Source organism: Anastrepha ludens, chromosome 4 (assembly GCF_028408465.1).
Source record: "Anastrepha ludens isolate Willacy chromosome 4, idAnaLude1.1, whole genome shotgun sequence".
NCBI lineage: Eukaryota > Metazoa > Arthropoda > Insecta > Diptera > Tephritidae > Anastrepha > Anastrepha ludens.
In genome coordinates this window covers 128,783,945-128,809,804 of record NC_071500.1, presented here as the reverse complement: position 1 = coordinate 128,809,804, position 25,860 = coordinate 128,783,945, and the positions used below count along the sequence as shown (strand labels likewise).

The 25,860-nt window shown below is 35.9% G+C and overlaps 1 protein-coding gene and 1 long non-coding RNA gene across 3 annotated transcripts in view; both read left to right on the top strand.

Moving 5' to 3' along the window:
* Window positions 1-9,062, top strand: part of LOC128861171 (protein daughter of sevenless) — a 74,773-nt gene extending 65,711 nt beyond the window's left edge. The window contains exons 4-9 of one of the 2 annotated variants that reach the window (XM_054099097.1): window positions 1,645-1,776; window positions 6,968-7,088; window positions 7,160-7,373; window positions 7,426-7,759; window positions 8,123-8,302; window positions 8,353-9,062. In XM_054099097.1, the coding sequence (XP_053955072.1) occupies window positions 1,645-1,776; window positions 6,968-7,088; window positions 7,160-7,373; window positions 7,426-7,759; window positions 8,123-8,302; window positions 8,353-8,832 (1,461 nt within the window). In that variant the 3' untranslated portion in view covers window positions 8,833-9,062. The remainder of the gene's footprint in view (window positions 1-1,644; window positions 1,777-6,967; window positions 7,089-7,159; window positions 7,374-7,425; window positions 7,760-8,122; window positions 8,303-8,352) is intronic. The other variant, XM_054099098.1, reaches the window with a different exon arrangement.
* A 9,410-nt stretch (window positions 9,063-18,472) lies between these two features.
* Window positions 18,473-23,245, top strand: LOC128861169 (uncharacterized). The gene is made up of 5 exons (XR_008454343.1): window positions 18,473-18,736; window positions 18,800-18,936; window positions 19,127-20,616; window positions 20,704-20,965; window positions 23,073-23,245. It is a non-coding gene; the product is annotated as an uncharacterized LOC128861169 (long non-coding RNA).
* The last annotated feature ends 2,615 nt before the right edge of the window (window positions 23,246-25,860 follow it).

The window sequence follows — 25,860 nt, the reverse complement described above, 5'->3', positions numbered from 1 at the left end:
ACACTTCTCGTTTTTTTTTGCAAATTACCGTTATATGGGAGGTGGATAAAGAGTAATATGTTTACTAAGTTTCATTCCACTATATTAATTTTTCCGTAAATTAGCGTGCGCTTGAGAATTATCAATTCCTCTCATCAGTCTGACATTTTGGTATATATGCATATGTCTATATCTATGTAAATTCGTTTATGCTAGCGTTATATTTAATACCCTTTTAACACGTGTGCCGGTATTAAAATCAAATGACATTTGGGATGTTAAATACAAAAAAAAACTTTATATCTTTTTTAAATGAAGACGAACATGGCTTATAAACCCAAGGTCAGTTTTGAAGACTTTTTTATGTTATACAAAAATATATAGTAGTTCATTCTATAACAAATACAATGTAAATGAAATTTTTTAACTTTATAAAAAGTTTATAAAAATTGAGAAATTTTCATCAGAATTTCAAACTTTTTAGATAGGCGATATTTAGACGACTAATTGGGCAGAACACACTTAAATTCCAATCGGCAGGCATTCTTTCATCCGACCATATTTTGCATGTTTGAATAGCTCAGGCGGCAGTCCGCCGGCGCCCGCGGCTTTGTTGTTCTTTAGTCGCGTTAACATAATTCTCGTCTCGTCATGTTCGGGTAGCGGAACGACAGGTCCGTCGTCAATGCTTGGGATATCGATGCCACGATTTTATATCGTAGATCTTGACATTCTCTGTGACATACGCAGCTGTCACTATTTAATAGGTTCGAGAAGTGTTCCCTTCATAATTTGAGTATTCTGTGGTTGTCAGTCCCAAGGTCACCGTTTTTGTTCTTACAGGAAAACGCCCCAGCCTTAAAACCTTCTGTAAGCCGCCGATCTTTCTGGTAGAATTTTCGGGTGTTGTTCGTATTGGCCGGCATATCAAGCTCCTCGCACTCACGTATTTCGGCCTCTCGTTTCTTCTTTGCTGATAATACGTCTCTCTTTCTTTCTATGCATATACCAAAATGTCAGGCTGATGAGAGGAGTTGATAATTCTCAAGCGCTCGCTAATTTACGGAAAAATTAATATAGTGGACTGAAACTTAATAAACATATTACTCTCTATCCACCTCCCATATAACGGTAATTTGCAAAAAAACGAGAAGTGTGATATCTGTTATAAATGAAGCCAGGTTATTTAAATTTGGTGCAATTGATGAACAAAAAAAGGAGCACAATGCAGAAAAAATTTAGTTCCAGCAGATATTTTATTGAGATTGGATAAAAACCACGTGCACTTTTTATATGGTAATTCCATCTGATGTTACAAGTTATGTGTCATTGCCCAAGAGTTTGTTTGATTCCAAAAAAATGAACGCCTGTGCAAATTAAAATTTACTAAACTATGCTACCAATTAGAGGGCGTAGCTTCGAATCTCTGTACATGAAACACCAAAGTGAAGAAAAAGGGGCGAAAACTCCTCGGCAGGCAATGGCAAACCTCCAAGCGTATTTATACGGGCGTATATAAAGTTCAGTCTGGACCAAATTTAGTACTTCTTAATTTGTTAATTTTTTTTTAAATCCTACAAAGTTTGATGTTATTTATTATACATTTTCTGTTTTTGTTTTCCTCTGTAAAAAATATAGTCTGAATACTACGATTTATCTTTTCAGCATGAAAACCCGACTACACCACTGAATAATTTGGATCCAAAATTTTATGATACTCCACGAAGTCATAATAATATTGGCTTAAATCTCACCAACGATAAATCTTATTCACCAAAAATTACTAACTGTAGTGGGGTAAGTAAATGAGAGTATTAAGCGTTTGCTTATAATTTTTTTAAATAAACATAATAAAATAAGAATACCTTCGGATCTCTAAGGAAATTATTTAATACAGAATTATGAAAGCACATTTGATAGATATTTTACTGATCTCCTCCTCCAATTTGCCGTGTACGTCCGCAAAAAATATTTATTATACTAAACACTAAACTCAAACAGTTTTATGCTCTAGTGCATTTTTATTGGAAGTTTTTATACAAAGTAAGGTCATACGCATAAGGTTAGTTCACCGTTGTCGCGTCACAGATTTCTCATGCAGCGACTATGACGTATTTATTCGTTTTCAAAGCTATTTTAAATTGTCAAAGCACAAAGCGTAAAGATATCAAGGGTAAAAGACGGATTTATTTTGTTGAAATATCTTTCTCGTTTAACGAAAAATAAAAGTAGAAAGAAGCCTTGAGTAAGTCCGTATATTTTAAACATCCTAAATAGAGGATTAACTATTCATTAGCACAAAACAGTTAGTGGGAAATGATTTCATCTACTGCTATTTCGGTCAAAGTTTTTTTCAGTCATATTTTTATTTAAAAATTCCTCTATGTTATTATGCGTTTCACAGAATATTTGTCGTGTACGGTTTTCCATTTAAAGAAAAGTGTACGACAACACAACATATAGGCCTCTCTTTTACCACTTTTCGTCTGCGGTTGGCTGCTAGCTGCAAGGTTACTTGATAATTAATTTCAATTTAAAAATTGGTAATTTTAATATTTTTATTAATATCACTGAAATAGAGACTTCGTTTTGGCGATATCGCGCACACATACCTATTGGGTTGGGGAATAAGTTCGTAGCGTTTTTACAGACGACTTTTATTTAAACAAAAAACAATAATTATATATATAAATAATTTTTACAACCTCTTCCTACACCTTCTATGAAAAGAGTTGTTGAGCTTGTTTTTAGGGACCTCTTTGTTATTGAAGGTAACGCCCTTCATATGGTTTGACATCAAGCTCAAAAGATGGTAGTCGGTCGGTGCAAGTTCCAGAGAATACGACGGATGCTGAGAGAGAGGCCCTATTCAAGCATCTTTGAATGAAGATTCATCTTGATTCTCGGCTTTGGCGTACCTGGAGCCACCCACTCCTTTCTATGCTTCATATTGATATAGACACCATTTCTCATCTCCCGTGACGATTCGGTACAAAAAGCATTGTTCATTACCATGTGTTACTCGTTTGCGAGCGAGATACTGAGAAGCAATTCGAAGGCGACGTTCTTTGTTTATTGCGTTGAGCTCCTGAGACACCCAGGCTCCCAATTTTTCGATAAATCCCATTGAATGAAGGACATTGAGAGTCATTTTATGATCGCAGTTAATGTTTTGCGCCAATTCACGACTGGTTTGGCGACTGTTCTCCTTCAAAACTGATTTGAGACGTTAATCAACGAATTCAGAAGGCCTTCCGCTGCGGGGCGTGTCATCGACGTCAAAGTCGCCATTTTTGAACTTTGCAAGCCATTTCGGTGCTGTAGACTCACCTATAACGCCTTCTCCATACACGTCGATGAAAAGCAAAGAAGAGCAGGTGTCGAAAATGTTGATTTTTGCCTTCTGGGTATTGCCATTTCTAAACTCAAAAATACAATTAACATAGTTTTGTAGAGCAGAAAGAGTTCTATCGAATGCATACTTACCTTTTGCCAAACAGCAAACAAATCGTTGTAAAATAAAAGAAAGTATAAAAACGGTTAGAACGCATTCCTCAACCCAATATCAACCCAATAATTTTTCTTCATTAGCTCAAATAAGAAATATTTTCGACTTTGAAGAACTAGCACAGTGTACAGTCTGTCTAATGGAAGCGTGGCCAAAAAAAAAATCAAACTTATTATGCAAAAATTTAAATGCTAAAAGGCTTATCCTTTTCACAATACGCGTCGTGCAATTTGTTATATGTATATACGAGGTTTGTTCAAAAAATAAGGGGAGTTTTTAAATTTCGCGGGCTACGTACATTTGACCTTTTTTCGATGTTTTTTATGTTTGTACACTCGTTTCGAAGATATGTTCACGGTTTTAGCAATACAGCGTGGTTAGTTTATCTGTGAGAGGCATAAATAAGGCAAGTTTTTTGCGCGTGCGAAATTACAAAATTCACCTTATTTTTTTAACAAACCACATATACATATATATGCCATATAACTGGCGCTTACTTACATCCTTTTTGGTTATTTGGATGAGCTCCACCTATTTCTGGCGTGCGTCTTGATGTTACACTTTTAAGCCGGTTTCGAACGGCAAATATTTTATGAGAAGCTTTTTATGGTAGAAATACACTCGGATGTTTGCTTGCCGAGGGGCGACCGCTATTGGAAAATACTTTCTCATTTTGGTGTTTCGTGCATGCCAATGCATTTGGCTACGGCGGTCGCCGTTAGTTTTGTGAGAAATTTAGATGGCGTACGTTGTGTACAAAATCAGTTCCACGTATGAAGAACAATTTGAAGCAGTGTTCCTGTTGTTACGAATTCGCTACCTTTTTATTCAAATAAAATCTTTCACAATATTCCTCAGAGTTCGATTATTGGATTGCTAAATGAAAGTCACAAATTAATGGCAACACAATTTGCTTACTTGAATTGACCATTTTATTACTTTTAGTTTTCTCGCTTAAACGTTCAACTTACGACTGAATGCCCTCAGTCACCTGCTTATTTACATGTGCTTAATAACTACAATAATTTCTAGATTTGGCAACTCGAATCTTCTGGCGAGTTCTGTCTCGAATTCATGTTTTTGTTATGGTATCACGTCCGCTCGCTATTGTTGCCAGTAGGTTCGCCCAAGTTTTTCGGATGGTCACTAAAATTGTTACTCATAGAAAAAACAGAATTCTCAGTGGAGTCGCCTAAGAAAATTCTCCATCAGGCACTTAATAGTTGCTGGTCCGCACAACCCATTTCCTATGCTGAAGGCTGTCTTCTCATAATCGCAATCCTCAATTTCCATCTGCCAATATCCACCATTTCGCACCAGATAAAGTGTCCAGAGTATGTATCATCTATACGTAGTAATGGCTAGCTGCCTTTTCATGTTTTCAATCAGCTTTCTATAGTTCTGCAAAACCGGGTGCTTCTATCTTTCTTTTTAACCAGCACAACCGTTGAGCTGAACGGTCTTATTGGTGGTATTTGCTTCTTCGCGATTTGCTAGTGGAACTCCAACTATCTCGTAGCTTACGGGTTTCTTCCTGCTTCCTGGAATTCTTCACTTTCCTGTTATGGTTCGTCTCAGTTTACTATGCCTTCTACAGTCCGATATTTCCAACTCTTTTTGAAGATGCTGAATCTTAAGTTCGTTTAACTTTGCCATTTTCACGATCCTTTTCTAAGTGGCTTAATTCAACAATCCCATTTCTAACACCAATTGTTACGAATTTGCTACGTTTTTATAAAAATAAACACACAATAATTCCTCAGAGTTCGACCACTGTATTGCTAAATAAAAGTCACAAATTAATGGCTTGCTTAAGTGAATCACTTTAATACTTTTCGTTTACTCGCTTACACGTTGAATACCCTGTGCGCTTGCGCCTCTGCTTATATACATGTGTTTAATAACTATTGTAATTTCTAGATTGGCAACAAGACGTATCTTCTGGCGAGCTCAATCTCGCCATGTGCTGTCGCCATCAAGCGAAATTGAATCATTCAATTCATTCTAGAATATACCGAAATTAAGCCACTTTCCTCACGAGGAAAAAAAACAACAAAATAACTCTCTCATTGATTTGTTTACGCCGAACCTAATTACTTTTAATTAAAGCTGAAACAGTATTAAGAAAAAGTGATGTTAATGTATCCAAAGACACTAAGACACAAATCGAGCGCGTTTGCATGGAGAAGACTTCAAAATCCACAGCACATTTAAAAACCGCTGTTCTCATTATCACACGTTGAAAGGGGATTGTATGGGCTAAGATAAATTCAGAAAGAAATTGAGTAAAGGTAGTATTCACGGACACTCGAATGAAGGTGATATTCATGGACAGAATCGACACACACCATCTTTTTGTCGATTTTAAAGCTGTATTCGACAGCACGAAAAGGAGTGTCCTATATGCCACGATGTCTGAATTTGGTATCCACGCAAAACTAATACGGCTACGCAAATACAAGCAGCGTTGTCAGAATTGAGAATGACCTCTCCGAGCTGTCGTGTGATTTCTTTAACCTGAAGTTGGAAAAGATCGTGCAAACTGCAGAACTTAATCGTTCAGGCACACTCGAGTACCGGCATTTACGTCACTTATGAGAGTTAAGAAGATTTGTGTACCTGTGCACGTTAGCGACGGCGAATACCGTAGGCGATGGAACAACAAGCTTTGTGAGCTTTACGACGACATTGAGACATAGTGCAGCGAATAAAGATCCAGCGGCTGCGTTGGCTGAGTCATGTCGTCCGAATACAATACAATATAAACGCTCCAGCTCTGGAAATATTCGATTATGTTCTTCTTGTGTTGGAGAGATCAGGTGGAGAAGGACTTGGTTTAACTTGGTGTGTCCAACTGGCGCCGGTTAGCACGTGAAAAAAACGGTTGACACGCTTTGTTAAACTCAGTCAATATAGTTTAAGCAGTTATAGTGCCAATTAAGAAGAAGACGAAAAATATTCAAGGGTGGATCTTCTTTTTGGGCGAATAGTTGCATATGGCGAATACTGCTAGTACTCCACAACTTCAATGGACTCTTAAGCATTCAGTTAAAGTTCAAATTTGGGGCTGATCCTACGAAAAAGTATTTGGCCATTTGGTTCTGTTTATGATAAATTTTAATGTAGTTTTGATGAATAAAATTTGTCGAAAATCATTATTACCGCCAGCTGAGAAGCTTCGCCAAGCTTCTAACAAAAAGGATGTAGGCACCAATTACATATATATAGCTTACCATATTGCGGATGAATGTAAGGCAGCAACAGCGTCTCCACGAAACTAATATGACTTAGCAACAGCGTCCTCACGAAATATTTTAACAACGGCGCAATCCAGCGCCGAAGAACCGCGTAGGAAAAAAATAATTGTTTTTTTTTTATTATAAAATCCTTGCAAAAAGAACATTCTTAATTTATTTACTTATACATTATATGTACATATATTCTTGTTTTAGTTTTGTTTTCTTTTGTTTTACAATTTAGGAACAAATATCGGCTGCTAAACGTTGTCCAACGGTTAATAATCGTTCAGATTCGGATTCTGAGAGTGTATTTACGGATGATGATGATTGGACTTACCCCATGCCCCTCCGAGAGAATGTTGGTGCGTTTGATGAATGTTAATATAAATTTAAGCTGATCAATTAATTACAAATAAAATGCATATTCTTCCAGACCGCAATACACGGCCTTCTGACAGTTCAGTGGAAAACGAATCATTTGTTTTAACATATTCTCAACGATTCTCTAAATTACCTGATGATGTCAATGATAAGACAAATGAATTTAACTATAATGTTAATTCTGAGGGAAAAAATCAACCTTGCGAAGCAGTCAAAGTGTATAAAAATAAACGAAATCTATCCCTAGATATTAAAAAAAATGAAAGGTATTTCGGCACATTTTTTCACATAATAAGCGGTATATTTTATAGATTTTAGTAATAAATACAGCACGTCAACGGAAATACCACAACTATCTGATACGGAAAACACCTCGCCAGCGATTGGACCGCAAGATGCCAGTTCAATTGTTGAAGACAGCTATGATATACCACGCTCTCATCAGCTTCCATATCATAATATAGCTGAAATGTTTAAGGAGAAAATATGGGATCCGAAAACAAAACATTCATCGAAATTCGTAACGTCATTGGATCCAAGTGCCGATTCGAGATCAGATTCTCAAGAAATTTTACGTAAACATTTTTATACGAATGCAGCGCCTAATAATAAATTTGAAGGAAATGTATTTCGTTATGACTTCGTAGAACATGTAAGTTAAACTTTTCAAATTTTACTCTGCTGATATATCAGGACGTTTTTTTTTTGTCACATGTAAGCTAATTTTTGTAGATAGTTTATATAAATAATTTGCAATGTGAGTCAGTTTCATTTATCTTTGACCATTTTACAAAGCAATAAAAGTGTTTTATTGATGGATATTTAGGAATAATAAGCCCTTCTATAATACAATACTATAATGTATTCATTGAAGTTTTAGACAGATTAATGGAGATTGTATGAGGAATTCTAAACAAAATGCAATACCATTAATGCCTATAAATAACAAAATAAATATTTACCATACATTTCGATTGTGGAAAATTTGTAACTAATATCATTTTTTATTTATAAGTCTGAATTGCCACCAGTAAACCGTAAGCTGAAACCAAAAATTAGTACCACAAATAAATGGCCCGAAGAAATAACGGAAAAGCATAAAGCAGACAAAACAGGTTATAACGCATTCATTGAAGATATCTTGAATTTAAGGCCTCCATCAGTTGATCGCAATCTTAAGCCTAATGCCTATAAGGTAAGTCAGTATTGAGTATAAGAAAAAATATCTATTAATTTATATTTCAGTTAGTAAATTCAACATTGATGGAGCACACTTTTCGTTGTTCGGTAGATATACCACCGTCAATAGATATATCGGCAGAAACAAATAAATACATATTGGAAACTAAAACCTTGCCACGTCAAAATTGCTCAGTGGCAGGCAAAAATAAAGCTCATTTAAGTACTGGAACCATTGACGTTTCAATTTTACCTCAGCCGTCAGCATCTGCAAACAGTTCAAAATATCAAACTAAATTGAAACTCCTGCCAACAAATGAACACCGACTTCAGTATTTCGATTTAGATGTAGCAAATCCACCAGCTGCAAACCGACAGAGTACAAATAATATAACCAAGCAGGAGCCAAGTAAGGCCGATTCATTAACGCAAAGTCCTTTAAAAAGTGGTGTGGTTTATAATTCAGTAGACTTTTTGAAAACAGAAGCATTTAATCGTATCCGTGAAGAACGTAAAAAAGAAAGTGAAAGCGTGAATCCGAAATAATGAAGATAAATTGATAATTTTATTGCACTTTTATATATCCCTTATAGATACAGTTATTAATTAACACTAAACCTACCGACAATTCTTGTATACCTATTCCTACCGCGCGCGGTCAAATTGACCGGTAATTAAAAAGATTATCAATTTTATTATTCAGTGCAGATAATGGTTGATTTGTGGCTAAATGTATATAAAATAAAGAATTTTCATGAAATTTCGTCCAAATTTATTTCTATATAATTTCTAAAATTCTTTATAAAAAAAACAAATAAAATAAAATTTTAATACAGAATGTTATGCATACATAATATACTTATTCGACTTCTTCGGCTTCCCCACATTGTTTACAAATAATTGTAGTCTGAAATGTGCATTTGCCGCAAACATATTTTTCGCACTTCGAACAGATTTTTGTTGTTTTATAATCTTTACAAAATTTTATTTGGCAAGTTTTTCGTACGCACAAATCGGAACTTGTGGACGGTGTTGGTAAAAGCTTTTTTTCTTGAGATTTTGTATATGCATCTCTGAGTTCTGAAGCTAACTGGAACAAAAATTCCTGCCTGGAAATGTTTTCACCCGTCGTTTCTTTATACAAAATCCAGGCATTTATTCCAGCTAGGTCCAAAATGTTAAAAAAAACCTGAAGTGGCCACCTACAACTTTTCGACTTCACGCTGTATTTCCTTGCCATCTGATCTGCCACATCTACACCAAATTTTGTACTATTATAAAATCTAATAGTTTCCGGTATACGTTTGTTGCTTTTTTCTATTTCTATTGAGTTATGTTTGGAACTTAGGACAAGCACTTTTTTTTTCGGCTTACTTTTATACACTGTAAGAGTGATGTAATTTGATTTATACAATTTGCTTGAAAATCTAACCATTTTATCTTTTCTTTCTTTGGCTAACTTTGGCAACTCTCTTTTGTTTCCACGAATTGTTCCAACAATTGTAGTATTTTTTGCAAGTAATTTCTTGGCTAATGATACACTCGTGAAAAAATTATCTGTTGTTACATTCCTTCCGCATCCTGTGAAAGGATCCATCAGCTTTAGAACAACGAACTCCCCAAGTGAAATTGAACAATCTCTCCTTTCATCCTTTCCCAAATAGGGAAACCCATTTATAATATACTTACTATTGACGTCACACGCCAACCAGAACTTTATTCCAAATTTGTCTGGTTTGTTTGGCATATATTGTGTAAATCTACACCTAGTCTTCGACGGGAATAACTGCTCATCAACAGCAATATATGCACCAGGTTTATAACAAGTTTGAGAATTTTCAATAAATCGATCCCATATTGTAGATATCATAGCAAATTTATTGGTTTGTAAACGCTGGCTTCTTTCGCTCTTCTTATCAAATCGTATGTACTTCATAATTTCTGTAAAATCGTTTCGGCTCATTGTTTTCGAAAAAAAAGCGGGTCCCCAATTTTTATTCCACAAATATGAGATATCCAAATTTTTTGCCTCATATGCGCCGCGAGCATATAGCAAAGAAATAAATGCTTCTAGTTTTGTTTCATTTAGCTCCCACTTAGTCCCCAACACCCTAAATGCTTCTTCTTCTGTACATTTTATAATATGATGCATTATGCGCTGATCAATGATAAGAGTAAATGCCGTCTTCATTTGTCCTTTCATTATATATCGTTTAGCGTATCCTGTTGGTCCTGACATATCCCTAAAAATATTATGCACTGGTAACCTGCCAGATTTAGGTCTTCCGTTTATTTCTTCCCAGACTGTTCCATCAGCAGCAGTTTCGATGCGTTGATCCTCTAAATCTGTCTCACTTTCGGATGTCAATAAAACCCTCTTTCTTTTCTGCCCTGAACGCTTATTTATAATATTCTCCTCTTCACTATCGCTTTCTGATTCCAATTCATTTGTAAATAGCTCTTGATCTATTTCCATGTTTTTTTCAATTTCAGAAGTTTCTTGTTCATCATATTCAGAAAATTCTTCTTCCATGTCCGTTATATTTCTTAGGTAATTTGTAATTTTCAAATGCTTTGACATTTTTAGGGTAAATATCTACAACAGATTATTACACTATGTAAGGAATAACAAATTTACATCCATGTTTTGATACTTTACCTTATCTCCTTCAAATAAACAATTGTAAAAAAAATTGCATAAAAAACTCTTTAGAAGTGCACTACTTGAGACTGTAATCAATACTATTGTTATTTACTCTTTTCACTTGAAAGCGACTCTGAGATAACTGTAAAAAATTTTTCTCTGAGATAACTGTAGAACATTTTTTCTCACCGGTCATATTGACCGACCGCGGTAGTTAGGCTACATAACAAATTTTTTTGGGAAAATAGAAAAAATAACTAAAAGTAAAGAGTGACCAACATATTATATGCATATTCTAAGAATTGTCATATAGTTTGATAACGGTATTATAACGTTTAAAAATGTGTAAGTTTTACAAAAAGTTTGAAAACGGTCAATTTGACCGGTGTTGGTAGGTTTAGTGTTAAAGTCAAACCTAGCACACAGCAAAAAATGGAACTTGTGCAACTAAATTCAAATTTTTCAAATACCAAATTCGTGGTATGGATTAGGCCTTGGATTACTAGTTATCCTCACTGAGAATATATTTGTGGTACAGCAGTTTATATTACAAATCTGCGAATATTATAAATCAACATAGATAATAAATCAGCACAACAATCATCTGCCACTTATAGGTGGAAAAATAATATGGTCGTTAATTTGTAGATTTAATGCGCCATAGTATTAATATTGTAATATTCATATTATTAAGTTAATGATTATGTACACAGAAATCATGAGGATACAAATTAAAGCTGCATAATAAAAATGGCATATATTTTTACACTAAAAATGTTCTGTTATGTAAATGGTGTATCAAACCTTGCAAATAAATATTTTACTCTATATGAGGTTACTTGCGAAATTCAATAACATGTTTCGAACTCATAATTGTTACTTTTACCAGAGCTGACTATACCAAGTCTAATATGAAGTTTCTGTAGTGATCTCATAACAATTAATACATGTCATCATTGCCTGAATATCTTTTCATTCAATTTTTCATATACGCCTAATTCTGTATTTACACGGTAATTGGTTCCAGAATAACCCGAGTAAAAAAAGACAGTGATCATATGCAAAATAGGTGACTGGTTCCTTATCTTTAAAACCTATTAGTGAAAAACAAGGATTTTTTAAGAACAACTATTCAGGGTTATTTTATTAAATCATATAATGTGTTTTTAAATAAACATAGTTATTAAAGAAAAAAAAAAAGATATGCACTCGAAGCTTAAAAGTAATGTAAAAAAATGTATGACAAGTTCAGCAACTAAAAACAATTATGTAAAACAGCTATGGTTATTCAAAGAATTCAATTTTTAAGGTACAAAAAATTAAAATGATAATCATAAATACAGTAACATAAATTTAATTGCTGTCATCATCAGTTACTCGCATTCGCTTGCATCGAATTCGTATAAAATCACTATCATCGCTGGAATAATTTGCTCGTTCGAAATCTACTTTTTTAACAGTGAACTCTGTTACAAGGCGTTGTTCGCCAATTGTTGCTACCTATTTGTATAATTCTTTGTAACGAGTCATACAAGAATTCAGTTCACGTGCAGCTCAGAATTGTGCAGCTCTTTTGACATTTGCATCGTTTGTGACGAAATGGTATGCTAAATTTGTTTTCAAGTTGAAGTCCTTTTTGGATTATTTAAATCCATTAATTCTAAGCTTTTTTCATTCACATTTTTTCTAGTTTCTGGCACAAAATATTTAATGAACCATTCGGTGAAAACTGTAGTGGTCACCCATGCTTTTTTATTGACCATCTAATTGACCGGCAAAGTATCAAAATTAACTCCTTTCATTGCTTGAGGCTTAAAGTGCTCGATTGATAAGCAAGGGCTTTAACATTCGATCTCCAGAAGCGTTACTGCAAAATAAAAATGTGACTCGATCCTTTTCAGCTTTAAAACCATCAGCGACATATGTTCTTCTCGGCTTTTTTTTTTTTGATTTTCAAAAGAGAACAGTTTCATCGGCATTAAAAACCTGGATCTTCGGCAATTATTTTTTTAAGTTTTAGTGGAAATTCTTTGGCAGCTTTCTGATCTCCGGAAGCAATCTCGCTCTTAATTTTTATGTTATGAAGGGCATGCATTTGGAGAAATCACTGGTTAACATGCTTGCAAAAAAGAAGTAGCTCTTCTCAGGAGTTGATTGTGTAGAGGTAGGCAGTTGTTAGTCTTTTATAAAATATTTTATAAATAACTGACTGAATATAAAATATTTTTGGGCTTACATTTTCTATTAATGCGTTAAAGTTAAATATAATGCAACGTTGGAAAATCAAATTTGCCTATGAAAAATTCCTTTAGCAAACACGTTCAGAAAATATTAGACGATTCTAGTTGCTGTGACAAATAACTTTCATTGTATACACAAAAAGGGAATTCCCCTAAATTTGTGATAAGAATATATTTCGTAAAGATTTTGAATCGTGCTAAATGGAATAAAATCGTGTAAAAAATTTAAAATTTGTTTTTTTTTTTCAAACCGTGTAAAAACAGAATTAGGTGTGCAATACAATCGTTTCTGTTTTATTACAATTGGTTGTCAGTTATAAGGAGTTGGACTTTTTTTTTGCGAAGCCCTCTTTTCCGATATGCGTAAGTTGATTCCTGATTTATGGAATTGTTTGACGCTAACGCTTTCCTTAATATGTAATTAAAATATTTTACACATGGTAATTGCGTACTCGGATAACCTTTCATATGCGTCTTAAATTAGCTGTAAATTTTAGGTACAGTTATCCATGCTGTGCTTTGTCTTTGATGCCAGCGAAATTTATGTCACAAAAGTTAGTATACAGCAAACGATTGTTCAGTTAGCATAACATTTATTTTTACGTATTGATTAAAAAGTTAAAACTATTAAAAGGAAATAATTACAGTGAGTATTAAAATTTAGGGAAGTAGGTTTTGTATTAATTTTTGCGACATTTTTAGTAATGGCACCAAAAGGAAAAGAGCTTTCTGATAATTTAAAAAAACTGATTATAATATATCACAAGGAACATAAATCATTGCGGGAAACCGGTCGTTTGAAACACAGGAGTTTTGCTACAGTTCAAAAGATTGTGAATAAATATAAAAATGCGGGAAGCACCACTAATAAAGAGCGTTGTGAGCGTCCGCCGCTCTTAAGTCCCAGAGAAAAAAGCTTAGTCGTACGGAAAATCAGGACAAACCCCAAAATAATTGCCCCCAAATTGACCGGCCAAATGTGACCGGCAAACAATTTAGCACCCAAACTATTTGCCGGGTTTTGCATAGTGTTGGTTATCATGGGCGCAATGTTAGGAAAAAGCCCTTCGTGAGTAGTGTCAATCGGAGTAAACGGATTTCATTCGCAAAAGATCATGAAAAATATGACCAAATATTTTGGAACCAAGCCATATTTTCTGATGAGTGTAAGTTCAGAGTCTGTGGATCTGGTGGCTGTGAAAAAGTTTGGAGAAAAGTTAAGACGGAATGGGATCCAAAGAATATGGCCGGCACTGTGAAGCATGGAGGGGGCTCTGTCATGGTTTGGGGATGTATAGCTTGGAACGGGATTGGAAACTTGGTATTTGTCGAAAATATTATGGACTGATACGGTTATTTAAATATTTTGAAAAATAATTTAAAAGAAAACGTTTCGAAATGGGCCTTGGAGGGACGTTTATCTTCCAGCAAGATAATGACCCCAAGCACACATCTAACATTGTGCGAGAGTGGATGTTATACAATGTGCGAAAACAGCTGAAAGCACCGCCACAGTCCCCGGATACCAACCCAATCGAACATTTATAGGTACATTTAAAACGGCAAATACGTAAACTTCCGATTACAAATAAGGAACAACTGAAAAACGTCCTTCAAGAGGAATGGAATAAAATACCTCCAGCTGTAACTAAAAACTTGGTGAAATCAATGCCATCACGACTTAAAGCGATTGTAAAGTCTAATGGTTATCCTTCCAAATACTAGGATTTGATTTTAATTATGTTTTTGATTTCACAAATTAATAATATGATGAACTGAAAGTAAGTATAACTTTTGAGAGATGAATTTTTATAAAGTTTAATATAAAAAGCTATAATTTTGTTCCTTTTTAAAATTTTGTCATTATTTGGATAAAATATGATTTTTGTATTTCATTCATGTAAATAAAACACAATTTTGTTATAACTTAGGTTGTTTGAAGGATTCGATTGGGGGGAAATTGAAAACGTATCCGGTGTATATATATAATAATACTAGCAAACCCGGCCCCCTTCGCTGGGCACACTAAAATAGAATAGATATGGTTTAGAACAGAAAATATATGATTTTCATATTATTTATTTCTTTATTCTTTATTCAAGCGCTTTGGCATAAACAATATTTTTTGTTTTTCTATTTGTTTTTGAGTAAATATAAAATAAATATTGAAAATCAGGAAAAAAGAAGATTGTTTTTAAATTTCAAATCAACGCATATGAATAAACAATCGTCTTTTTCCCCGATCATCCATGAATTTTTCGTTTCAATTTGTATGTTTTATTAAGCATTGGAACTTTTTTAACCATTATCCATTTATATTTTTCAAAAAAAAAAACGAAAAAAAAATCGTTTTCCACGAACACATAATTTCATTCGGATTTCACATTAAATTCTCAAATTTCGTAAGAAATTATTCACTGTTCCAAAATCCACTCCAAAAAAATTCACAAACAATTTTTACATGTTGCACTTACGTTTTTTCCTTATGGCATCCAAATCAGAAAGAAATATTGACACATTGTAACTCACACTGTCAATTTGACAGTTCAGTTCCGCCCCAAGCGTTAAAAAAGTAAGCGACATTATGGCTGGTTCAAAAGAACGCTGTACCCGTTGCCAGTGCTCCGAATTACAACCAAACTTTACGAAACCCATTTTCAATACTTACTTAACAATGTGCGTAAGTTTGGTTTAATTCGGTGCAAAGACACGGCGGGTCCACGTTTTGGCATATATTTCGAGACTCATCAATAGGTATGAAAATTCCCCGTATTAAAGCACTTATCAACAGCTTTCATTTGATACCCATATTGTACATACACAACCAAAGATTACCCGGGTCCACGTTTTGACCTATATCTCGAGACCTCAGTCACGGAGCGGCATGAAAAATACTCTGTACTAAAGCATTCACCAACAGCTTTCATTTGATACCCATATTGTACATACGCGTCCGAAGGTTACTCGGCTCCACGTTTTGACCTATATCTCGAGACCCTATCTACCAATAGGTATTCAAACTATACGGAAATCATCTTCAATACCTACTTAACAATGTGTGTAAGTTTGGTTTAATTCGGTTCAAGGACACGGCGGGTCCACGTTTTGGCGTATATTTCGAGACCCTAGTCATCAATAGGTATGAAAATTACCCCGTATTAAAGCACTTATCAACAGTTTTCATTTGATATCCATATTATACAAACACATTCTAGGGTCCACGTTTTGGTCTCTATCTCGAGACCCTAGTCACGGAGCGGATGGAAATACTCTGAACTAAAGCATTCACCAACAGCTTCCATTTGATACCCATATTGTACATACACATCCGAAGGTTACCCGGGTCCACGTTTTGACCTATATCTCGAGACCCTATCCACCAATAGGTATCCAAACTATACGGAAACCATCTTCAATACCTCCTTAACAATGTGTGTAAGTTTGGTTTAATTCGGTGCAAAGACACGGCGGGTCCACGTTTTGGCATATATTTCCAGACCCTAGTCATCAATAGGTATGAAAATTACCCCGTATTAAAGCACTTATCAACAGCTTTCATTTGATACCCATATTGTACATACACAACGTTTTGACCTATATCTCGAGACCCCAGTCACGGAGCGGCATGAAAAATACTCTGTACTAAAGCATTCACCAATAGCTTCCATCTGATACCCATATTGTACAAACACATTCTAGGGTCCACGTTTTGGTCTCTATCTCGAGACCCTAGTCACGGAGCGGCATAAAAAATACTCTGGACTAAAGCATTCACCAACAGCTTCCATTTGATACCCATATTGCATATACACATCCGAAGGTTACCCGGGTCCACGTTTTGACCTATATCTCGAGCCCTATTTCCAAAATAAAATATAATCCATGTTACTCGTGGATGATGTAGCTTTCGAATGGTGAAAGAATTTTTAAAATCGGTCCAGTAGTTTTTGAGCCGATTCATTACAACCAAACAAACAAACAAAGTTTTCCTCTTTATAATATTAGTATAGATTATATACAATATATAATAATATTATATATATAATAATATTTTAGTTTAAACCTTTATATACTCGTATATAGTAACTTGTTCTATATTTACTAGTAGCTAGAAAAAATAGAGTTTTTTTTCCAGAATTTATGGCATGTATGTACAAGATATGTAGTATTTTATATTAACTAACGGGTGATTTTTTAGCTATTATCTTTTTAATGTATTTATAGCGTTTGCTTTTTGAACCACCTTTTTTTTTGAGAATGGTAACACAAATGACATGTCAAATGTGTTCATAATTTACTTAAAGGTTTGACATTTACGAAACGGGACGCTATACGCTTGAACAAAGTTGGGAAATATTGAAAACCTATTTCCAAAGTGGTGAGTCTTCTTCTTCTTTTCTGATTTTCACATCGGTGGCTACGTCAATATGCAAAATTGTCGGATTTTGGCCTCAGAAAATCCACACGTTACTGTAGAGAAGCAAATGCATCCACAACGAGTCACTGTTTGGTGCGGTTTTTGGTTTGGCGACATCATCGGGTCATTTTTTTTTTTTCGAAAATGAGCGAGGAGCCGCGGTTACAGTAAATGGCGAGCGTTACCGTGACATGCTCAACGAGTTGTTTCCAAAAATTGAAGAGGATGACATGGACGACATTTGGTTTCAACAGGACGGTGCAACTTGTAACACTGCCAAAGTTACACTCGAACTTTTGGCTACCGGTTTTGAATTACGATATCAATTGGCCGCCTCGGAGCTGTGATTTAAGCCCGTTGGACTATTTTTTGTGGGGAGCCGTTAAGGACAAATGCTATGCGAACCATCCAGAGACCATTGATGCTTTAAAACACGAAATCGAAGTTGCCATTCAGGAAATTGTAGCCCAAACAATCGAAAATGTGCTTAAAAATTGGATTGATCGAATGGCCTACTGTAAAGCCAGTCGTGGCAGTTATTTGAACGATATTATTTTTCATTCATAAATGACAATGTTCAATCTTCAAAATAAAAAAAAAGTTTGAAAAAATATTGATTATTTTTTTTTTTTATAGCCGATTCAAAAAGGAAATGGTTTAAACAGCTGACGCACGTTTCGTGTTTAGTTTCACTGTCAAACATCTTCAGTTTGGTCTATAATTTAACCATGAATCGTCTTACAAACGAACAACGCTTGCAAATTTTATTTATTTTATTATAAAATGCGTGTTCTGTTAAGAAAGTTTATCGCGCGCTTTTTCCATTTTATGGCTATGTGACTAAATTTAGAACCAAATTTACATTATTGGACATCGAACCACCAACACGCTTACATAGAGGGCGAACGGATGAAAATATCGCAGCTGTATCGGCCAGTGTTAATGATGACCATCAATTATCGATTCGTTGCCGTTCGCAGCAATTGTGTCTCTGTTACTCAACAACGTGGAAAATTTTGCGAAAGGATTTAGGTGTGAAGCCTCTCAAAATACAGCTGGTGCAAGAATTGAAGCCGAACGACCTACCACAACGCGGATTTTTGGTGAATGGGTTCTTAGAAAGAGATACCGGCCGAAACATTGGAAAGGGTATGCCAATTTCATGCATTTTTCTGAATTTAACGTGAGTTTTTTTGGAAAACTTTCCTATAGCTCTTAAAAAATCACCCTTTATTAGTCTTTGTTGTTCCTTAATGTGTCGGAAACCATAGAGACAATCAAAATGTTGTAAATAATAGGTAGATCACGACAGATTTATGTATCCATCACCACCGATACACCAAACAAAAGTGAGTATTTGATTACGATTTATAAGTTTATATTAACTATTACTTTTCGATAAATTGTTAAAAGCATTCATGGACTACTCAAAGAAGAGTGTGTCTATTCCGACGAAGTCAACTGCTATTAATTTAGTTAAAATTCGTTTATTCGTGCACGACTCGCATTTTTATTGTTTTTATTCTGATACTTACATAGTTTGGCCATCTGACGCAAAATTATGCGAGTAACATCGGCGGCCACGTCATCGGGAATTCGGTAGCCCATTTCACACGTGCTCACACACTCATTCGATAAGTCGTTGTTCAGACCGCGCATGCCAGCTGATGGAAGAAATGGCGGTCTGCCAGTGATAAGGCGCCAAGAATATCTAACGAAAACAGTTATTTTTTACGTTAAGTCTGCGATATACATAAATAAATATAATATAAATAAGAGAGGAAAATATAAATGCAGAAAGCAAATATTAAGGTTAGTACAAGGTTGATATTTCAGCTTACAGATCATATTTAATACTGTTTTTCAACAAGGAAATGTCAAAATGAGTTTTCTTTACTTTGTAAAATTTTATAAAAAAAAAATTTGTAAGCTATAGAAATTAAGCTTTGTTAATTTGTTTGTTCTTTTACAGATTTGTTTTTGTTACCCACTATTCTTATATATATATAAAAATTGCACTATTTTTGAAGTGAAACTTCTTTAGGCGCGTCGGGGGCCCCAAGGCAGATTGAAAATAGGCGAGTGAAACTGTAAGTTCGGAGCGTTACCGAAATCCGTCAAATGGGCGGGGGCCAAGGAGCAGCTGCTCCTTCCCACTCTCGCCTATTCGCTCTCTCGCATCGCAAGCGCTGAACGAAATGTATATAGCACACAAGTAAGCATTGAAGTAGACTGACGACATGCAGGCAACCGACAATCGACAACCGACAACGGGTATTATAGATAGCCATAGCCCGTGCAAATGAGTGCTGTGTGTGAGTATCAGATAAAGCGCCGATTGAATGTGTGTAAGCGGGAAAGCAATAAGAAACTGCTGTGAAGTAAATAGATGGTAGGTATGGAGGAGACGAAGCGATACAATGAGTGCGTTTGCCAAACGAGTGACGATAGTTGAAGTAGAAGGTTGTAAAATGACATTTCAACCGTTTCGGTGATCAAAGCAAATTGATTAACGCGCCAAAAGTAGGCAAAAAATACCATTGGAAGTGCAAAGAAATGTCAGCGTCAAGTGCAGCACTGCACCCAAGTGTCAAATTTGAAGCTAATAAGGACAAAAATAAATAGTACAAATTTATGTGGAGTGATATAGAAAAAAAAAAATGAAAACCTGAATTTAACACCCCCCCTCGGGAGAGATCTAAACCGGGGCTCCCATGCATGGAACAACCAACTTAGAAGTTTCACTTCTACCGTGCGTGAGTCTGACAGACCCTAGTTTTTTTTTTACTCCTTGTTCACTACTCTCGGGAGCATCGGGCCTCGACAAGAATCAGTCTTGCGTTGGTTTCGTTAATGTAGAATATTTTGATTTCTGACAGGTGATTAGCCTGCCGCTATCAGTCCTAAATAGTGGGAATGCCCACTTATCGTTGTTTAAGAACAACACCTTACTGCTTGGAACGCCATCTGTGTTTTATTTTTTTCTGGTAGAAGGATCGCACAGATGATTGAGGACTCCGCTAAATTTGGTGAGTCTGCGCTATTATCGCGGTTGCCCGCTTCCTTTTGCTGTCGACACTGATGCATTGTGTAACCATGTTTTTTTCTTGTTTTAGCAGCCACAATGCATACAATGCGCTGACCATTGTGCGGGAGTAATTTGTTTTGGGGGGTTGAGAAAGGGTAAATTTGGAAAAGTTCGAGGACCGTGCTTAACGTGGGATTCGAACTCACAACCTCTGGGATGGCAGGCTAGTGCACTTACACTAGACTACCGAGGTCGCTGATGGAAACTATATATAAGTATATTTTTTAAACATTTATGGATAAATACAAAGAAGTCCATGAATACCTATAATTGTCGTGGATGGTAAGCATGTAATTATCTAATTTTATGTATTATAAATTGTAAAATAAAATGAAACTATTATGTAGCATTATAAAATAGTTTATATTAATTACAGCTAAAATAAGTAAAAATAAAAAGTAGGGAAATCTAAATATAATATTACCAAAACGTCAAACATGCTAAAAAAAATGTATACCTCCATACAGTGGTTAAATCTTAATCGTATATACTCAGTGTTCAACTTTAACACTATACCACCCACTGTACACGCTTGACTATACCGATTTGTAGCGTGTTTTCGGGGTTTTTGTCTTCGATAATTGTGAAAAGTGATATTTGTTTCTAATCATGTTAGGCTCTGTACGTTGCCATAAATTTGTTTGATCAAGGGAAAGAATTGTCATTTATACAGGTCAAAATAACGGGAACATTTTAAAATTGGCGTCACAGATTTAAAAAAATGCTACCGAGCATGCCCACTGCAGTTCAGAAGAAGATATAGGCATTCCACTAAGAACACTATGTAATATTACCCCAAAAACTCTTGCCAATGACGAGTCCTTCAAGAAAACTTTTTGTCTATGAGTCTATGATAAAATATTTTGGTCAAAGTTCAGCAAAACAGTTCATTATAGGAAACTCGTTCGAATGGATATTGCTATGCATTTGATATTTATGCAATAAATTTACAGAAGTTTCTTTCGATCCGCTTGGCACAAGAGTCGTAAAATCTTTAACACAGAAAAGTATATTGTAGTACGCATTTCCATGACTGTTTTTGAATTACCAGTTATTTTGTGCATTGGTCGTTTGGGTTACAGAGCGTCAGGAACAGTGAGAAAAAAAAGTACTAAAAAGTATCAACTTACCACTGTAACTACCGATTTGACACAGTACTCGAAATTTGGGTTGTATTTTGGAATGATATAAATGTGGTTACTATTTTGAAAGTTGGTGTACGTCCTAAAGAAAACAAAATTTTACTTTAATATTCCAAAAATGCTTGTGAGCTACAATAAAGGAATGGTCAAGAAGAATCAGAAATACAAAGCAAAGTGCGCGATTACACTAGACATACAAATGTCGTAATCGATCTTTGTTCCTTTCTCGTTTCAAATTGACACACTGCCTTCGCGAGGCGTCGCCTGGATAAGCTACGGGCATACGTCCGTAGAGAACTAATGTGTGAAGCGAGCCTCCATTCTTTAAGGGGTTTTCACTCCAGTGAAAGATTCAAATGAGCCTCGGATAAAGATTCCCTCTTTTGTTTCCCCCTTAGCGTAAGCTATAAGGACAACGATTTGAGGATATGCACCTGGAACATCTGAACTTTCTAAACACCCGGTGCCGCTATCCAGCTTATTGATGCCCTTAGTGAATACAAGGCTGACATCGTCGCGCTCTAAAGAGCCTACTTTGACATCTACTACAGACATAGATAATAAGATGCGAAACTCTTTCATTTTGAGAGAGAGCGCGCCCATGAGCTCGTTTCAAAACTTGGCAGCATTCACACATTATGGGATGATGAGCAGCTGATAGGCGAAATGGCGGGCTACCAGAAGAAACGCGCCAGATATAACTGACGAAAACAATTCGTTTTTGCTTAATGAAAAAATGACGCGATTGAAATGTTTATAATTATTTGTTTAAAATAAATTTAATTGAAACGTAATAATTTAAATTGAAGGGAGTTTGTAGAGTTTTCCAAAACTTTTTATATCCTTTTCGGCTTCTACTTTTAATTCGTCTTTGGTACATATCTGAATACATTTTACATACATGTAATTTTATTGAAAACTGTGTGTAGGTTTATGTCTGTACATTTGTATATATGTAAGTATTTTATGGTTAAAAACCGTAGGTAAGGAAATGGAATTTGAGTTTAAAATATTTCGCGAGCATACTTAACTATTTTTAAGTAATAAACAAGTAAAGGTTATCCGCTTTAGCTTTATTCTTATATTAAAAAATTCGCAATATTTTATGTATTTATTTGTACGTTCTCGTTTTGATTACTTTATTATTGTTATATAACATTTGTATTTCAATTTTGAATAATTTCATTTAAATATAAATTTTTGATTTTTTAGCTTATTTATGTATTCTGATTATGTTTATTTTTATTATATGTAGGTGTACCTGGGCACCCGCGCACTAAATACCAACCTCAATGGCGGTGTGAAAACTAAAAATTCCGAATTTTTGTTTAAGAAATACGTCGATTCAGACAAACTTAGGCTTAAAATGTAGGTGACAAAATTGTCTTTCAGAAAACTTATCTTATGTCGATGTAAAAAAAATTTTTGTTGCAGAAAAAAGTTAATAAACTTTGATAATTTAGTAAAAAACGTCAAAAATGCCTTTTTTTAAATTTCAACAGCTGTTTTGCGAAAACTACGACTTCCATTGACACGAATTATATATTGCCATGTAGGTTATGTGTGCCTTTGAAATTTATGCACTTCAAAGAAATGGCGCGCACTGTTTTCGAGATTGCAGGTAATAACTGCACTATTGCCCAAAAAACAGTTTTTTTCGGAATATCTCGGAAACCGTTCTTTGAAAAAAAATAAAATAAAATTCATTTTTGGTTTCAACGACCTCAAATTAGTCTAAAAAACGCTTTTTGATCGAGGACCATTTTTGAAAGTGAAAATTCGTAAACTAGTGTAATAGAAAAGTTCCCCTTTTTCATGGTGAAAACCGTAGTAATTCCAATGTACAATTGAACAAATTCGGACTTCACACATGAATTTAGAAGAAAAAACGGAAATATATAAAATCGTAAAAGAATATCTATAAAAATATATTTTATCAGTCTAATTCTGATCTAACTTTTAGTCATTCACTAAGTCCTATTGTTACCCGTATATGTATACATAAAAATGAGGTTAAAAAGCAAATACAAGAAATGCTCGAATCTTGAATCATACGTCCGAGTAACTCACAATATTCAGCGCCAATATGGATTGTTCCAAAAAATCAGACGCTAGCTGTTACAGAAAGTGGAGACTATTGGTCGATTATAGAAAGTTGAACGAAGTTACAATAGATGATCGATATCCAATACCGAGTATCGAGGAAATCTTGGATAAATTAGGCAAAAGTATGTACTTCACGACTTTAGATCTTGCAAAAGGATTCTATCAGATAGAAGTCAGTGAAGAAGCGGGGCTTTGTTAGCTTTAGGAGCTCCCTCGAGCGGCCCTGATATACACGTGGCCAGAAGGATCTCGCGACCTTGCACGTTTGCGCACTAGCCCAGCGCTCGCTGAGTTGACTCGAGGCCCATCTTTCCAGGAGTAGACCACAGGTTCTCAAGGGAACCCCACTCCTCTCATTTCGCGATGAAATCGTCTTCAAAGTTCCCTCTATGCTGCTGTGACCTGGAACCCACATGAGCCTGATATCGAAGTATTCAGATGCAATCGAGAGAAAAGCTAGACATTCCCCGACTAATCTCGAACGCACAAACAACGATCCCAAGGCCCTTATTGCCGCTGGGCTATCGGAATAAATATTTGCTTCCTTAACGGTAATTACCGAGGTAAGCAACCAATCCACTGCTTTCTTAATTGCGGATACCTCCGCTTGCAAATCACTACAGTGGTCCGGAAGCCTGAATTTGAGTTTGATGAGAAGCTCCTTACAAAATACTCCCCAGCCAATCCTTCCGTCCAACTTCGAGCCATCCGTGAACATGTTTGCCATGCCTTGCCGCCAAATTTTACACCCTGCCCACTCACCCCTTGAGGGAATATGAGTGAAAAAGGTCCGCTCGGACCTGCGTAGGTGTACAGTGATCCGGCACTATGGGGATGAACTCAAAATGTTTAAGAATGCTAGAGTGCCCGTAACTTAAGTCTAGCTTATGCCCAGAACACCTTAGTCTGATTGCGGCGCGTGCAGCGGTAGTTTTTCCTACAATGTTCACGGGGGCCACATTCAGCATAGCGTTAAGTGCTAGAGTAAGAGTGGTGCGGATCGCCCCACTGATTCCAATGAGGGCAGACCTTTGTACCCTCTCCATCTTCTTAACTGAAACCATGCTTTCTAGCGAGTTCCACCAGACAAGGACTCCGTATAGCAAGATTGGTTTTATAATCGTGTTATAAAGCCAAAAAGTGACTTTAGGCGAGAGGCCTCATCTTTTGCCGATAGCGCCCCTGCAACCATACAAGGGACTGTTGCCTTCATAATTCTCTCCTCAATGTTTGGCTTCCACGTAAGACCTCTGTCAAGGATAAGTCCCAGGTACTTCACCTTTCCGTGTGGAGTTGCCTGTCTCCCATCGGACGTGTCCCCAGGTGGGGGATAGGGGAACGCTCAGCAGATATGCAGGGTAGGTGCGAAATAAAATACCACTCGCGCACCAAAACAGGCAACCCAAAAAATTCTAGAAGCGTCTGACTCATATTGAGCGGCTCTCTGGTCAGCGTCTGTTCTCCACGTAAGGAGCGGCTGTACTAATCGCTAAACGCGAACAACGGCTGGGGCTTTGAATCTCTGTTACCTGAGTATGCGGAGTGAAATCTTGCAAAAATGGCTTTCAGAAGGGTTCATAGCCTCTTCCGCCCCTTTCAAACATGGCAAGTCTCACAAAGCGCTCAAAGCGCGTAGTCTTCAGTGACCACGTAGGTTGGGTTGAGATGGCTCCCCATTAATTCCGGCTTGAAGTCTGGCTCTGAACTCTGGACCCCATAAGGGCCAAAGTCCACCCTCGCATGGCCTCCCTGTTTACATAGATAACTATGGGACTTACGGTAACTACGTACACGCGCGGAGATAGCGGATGTGAGTTGGGGCCCATATAGCATGAACAAATTTATCAATACAAACAAAAACTCAAAAACCCTCATTGATGGGACGCACGTACCCGATGTAAACAGAAATGTTCACTCGCCGACAGGTGAAGCTGCAA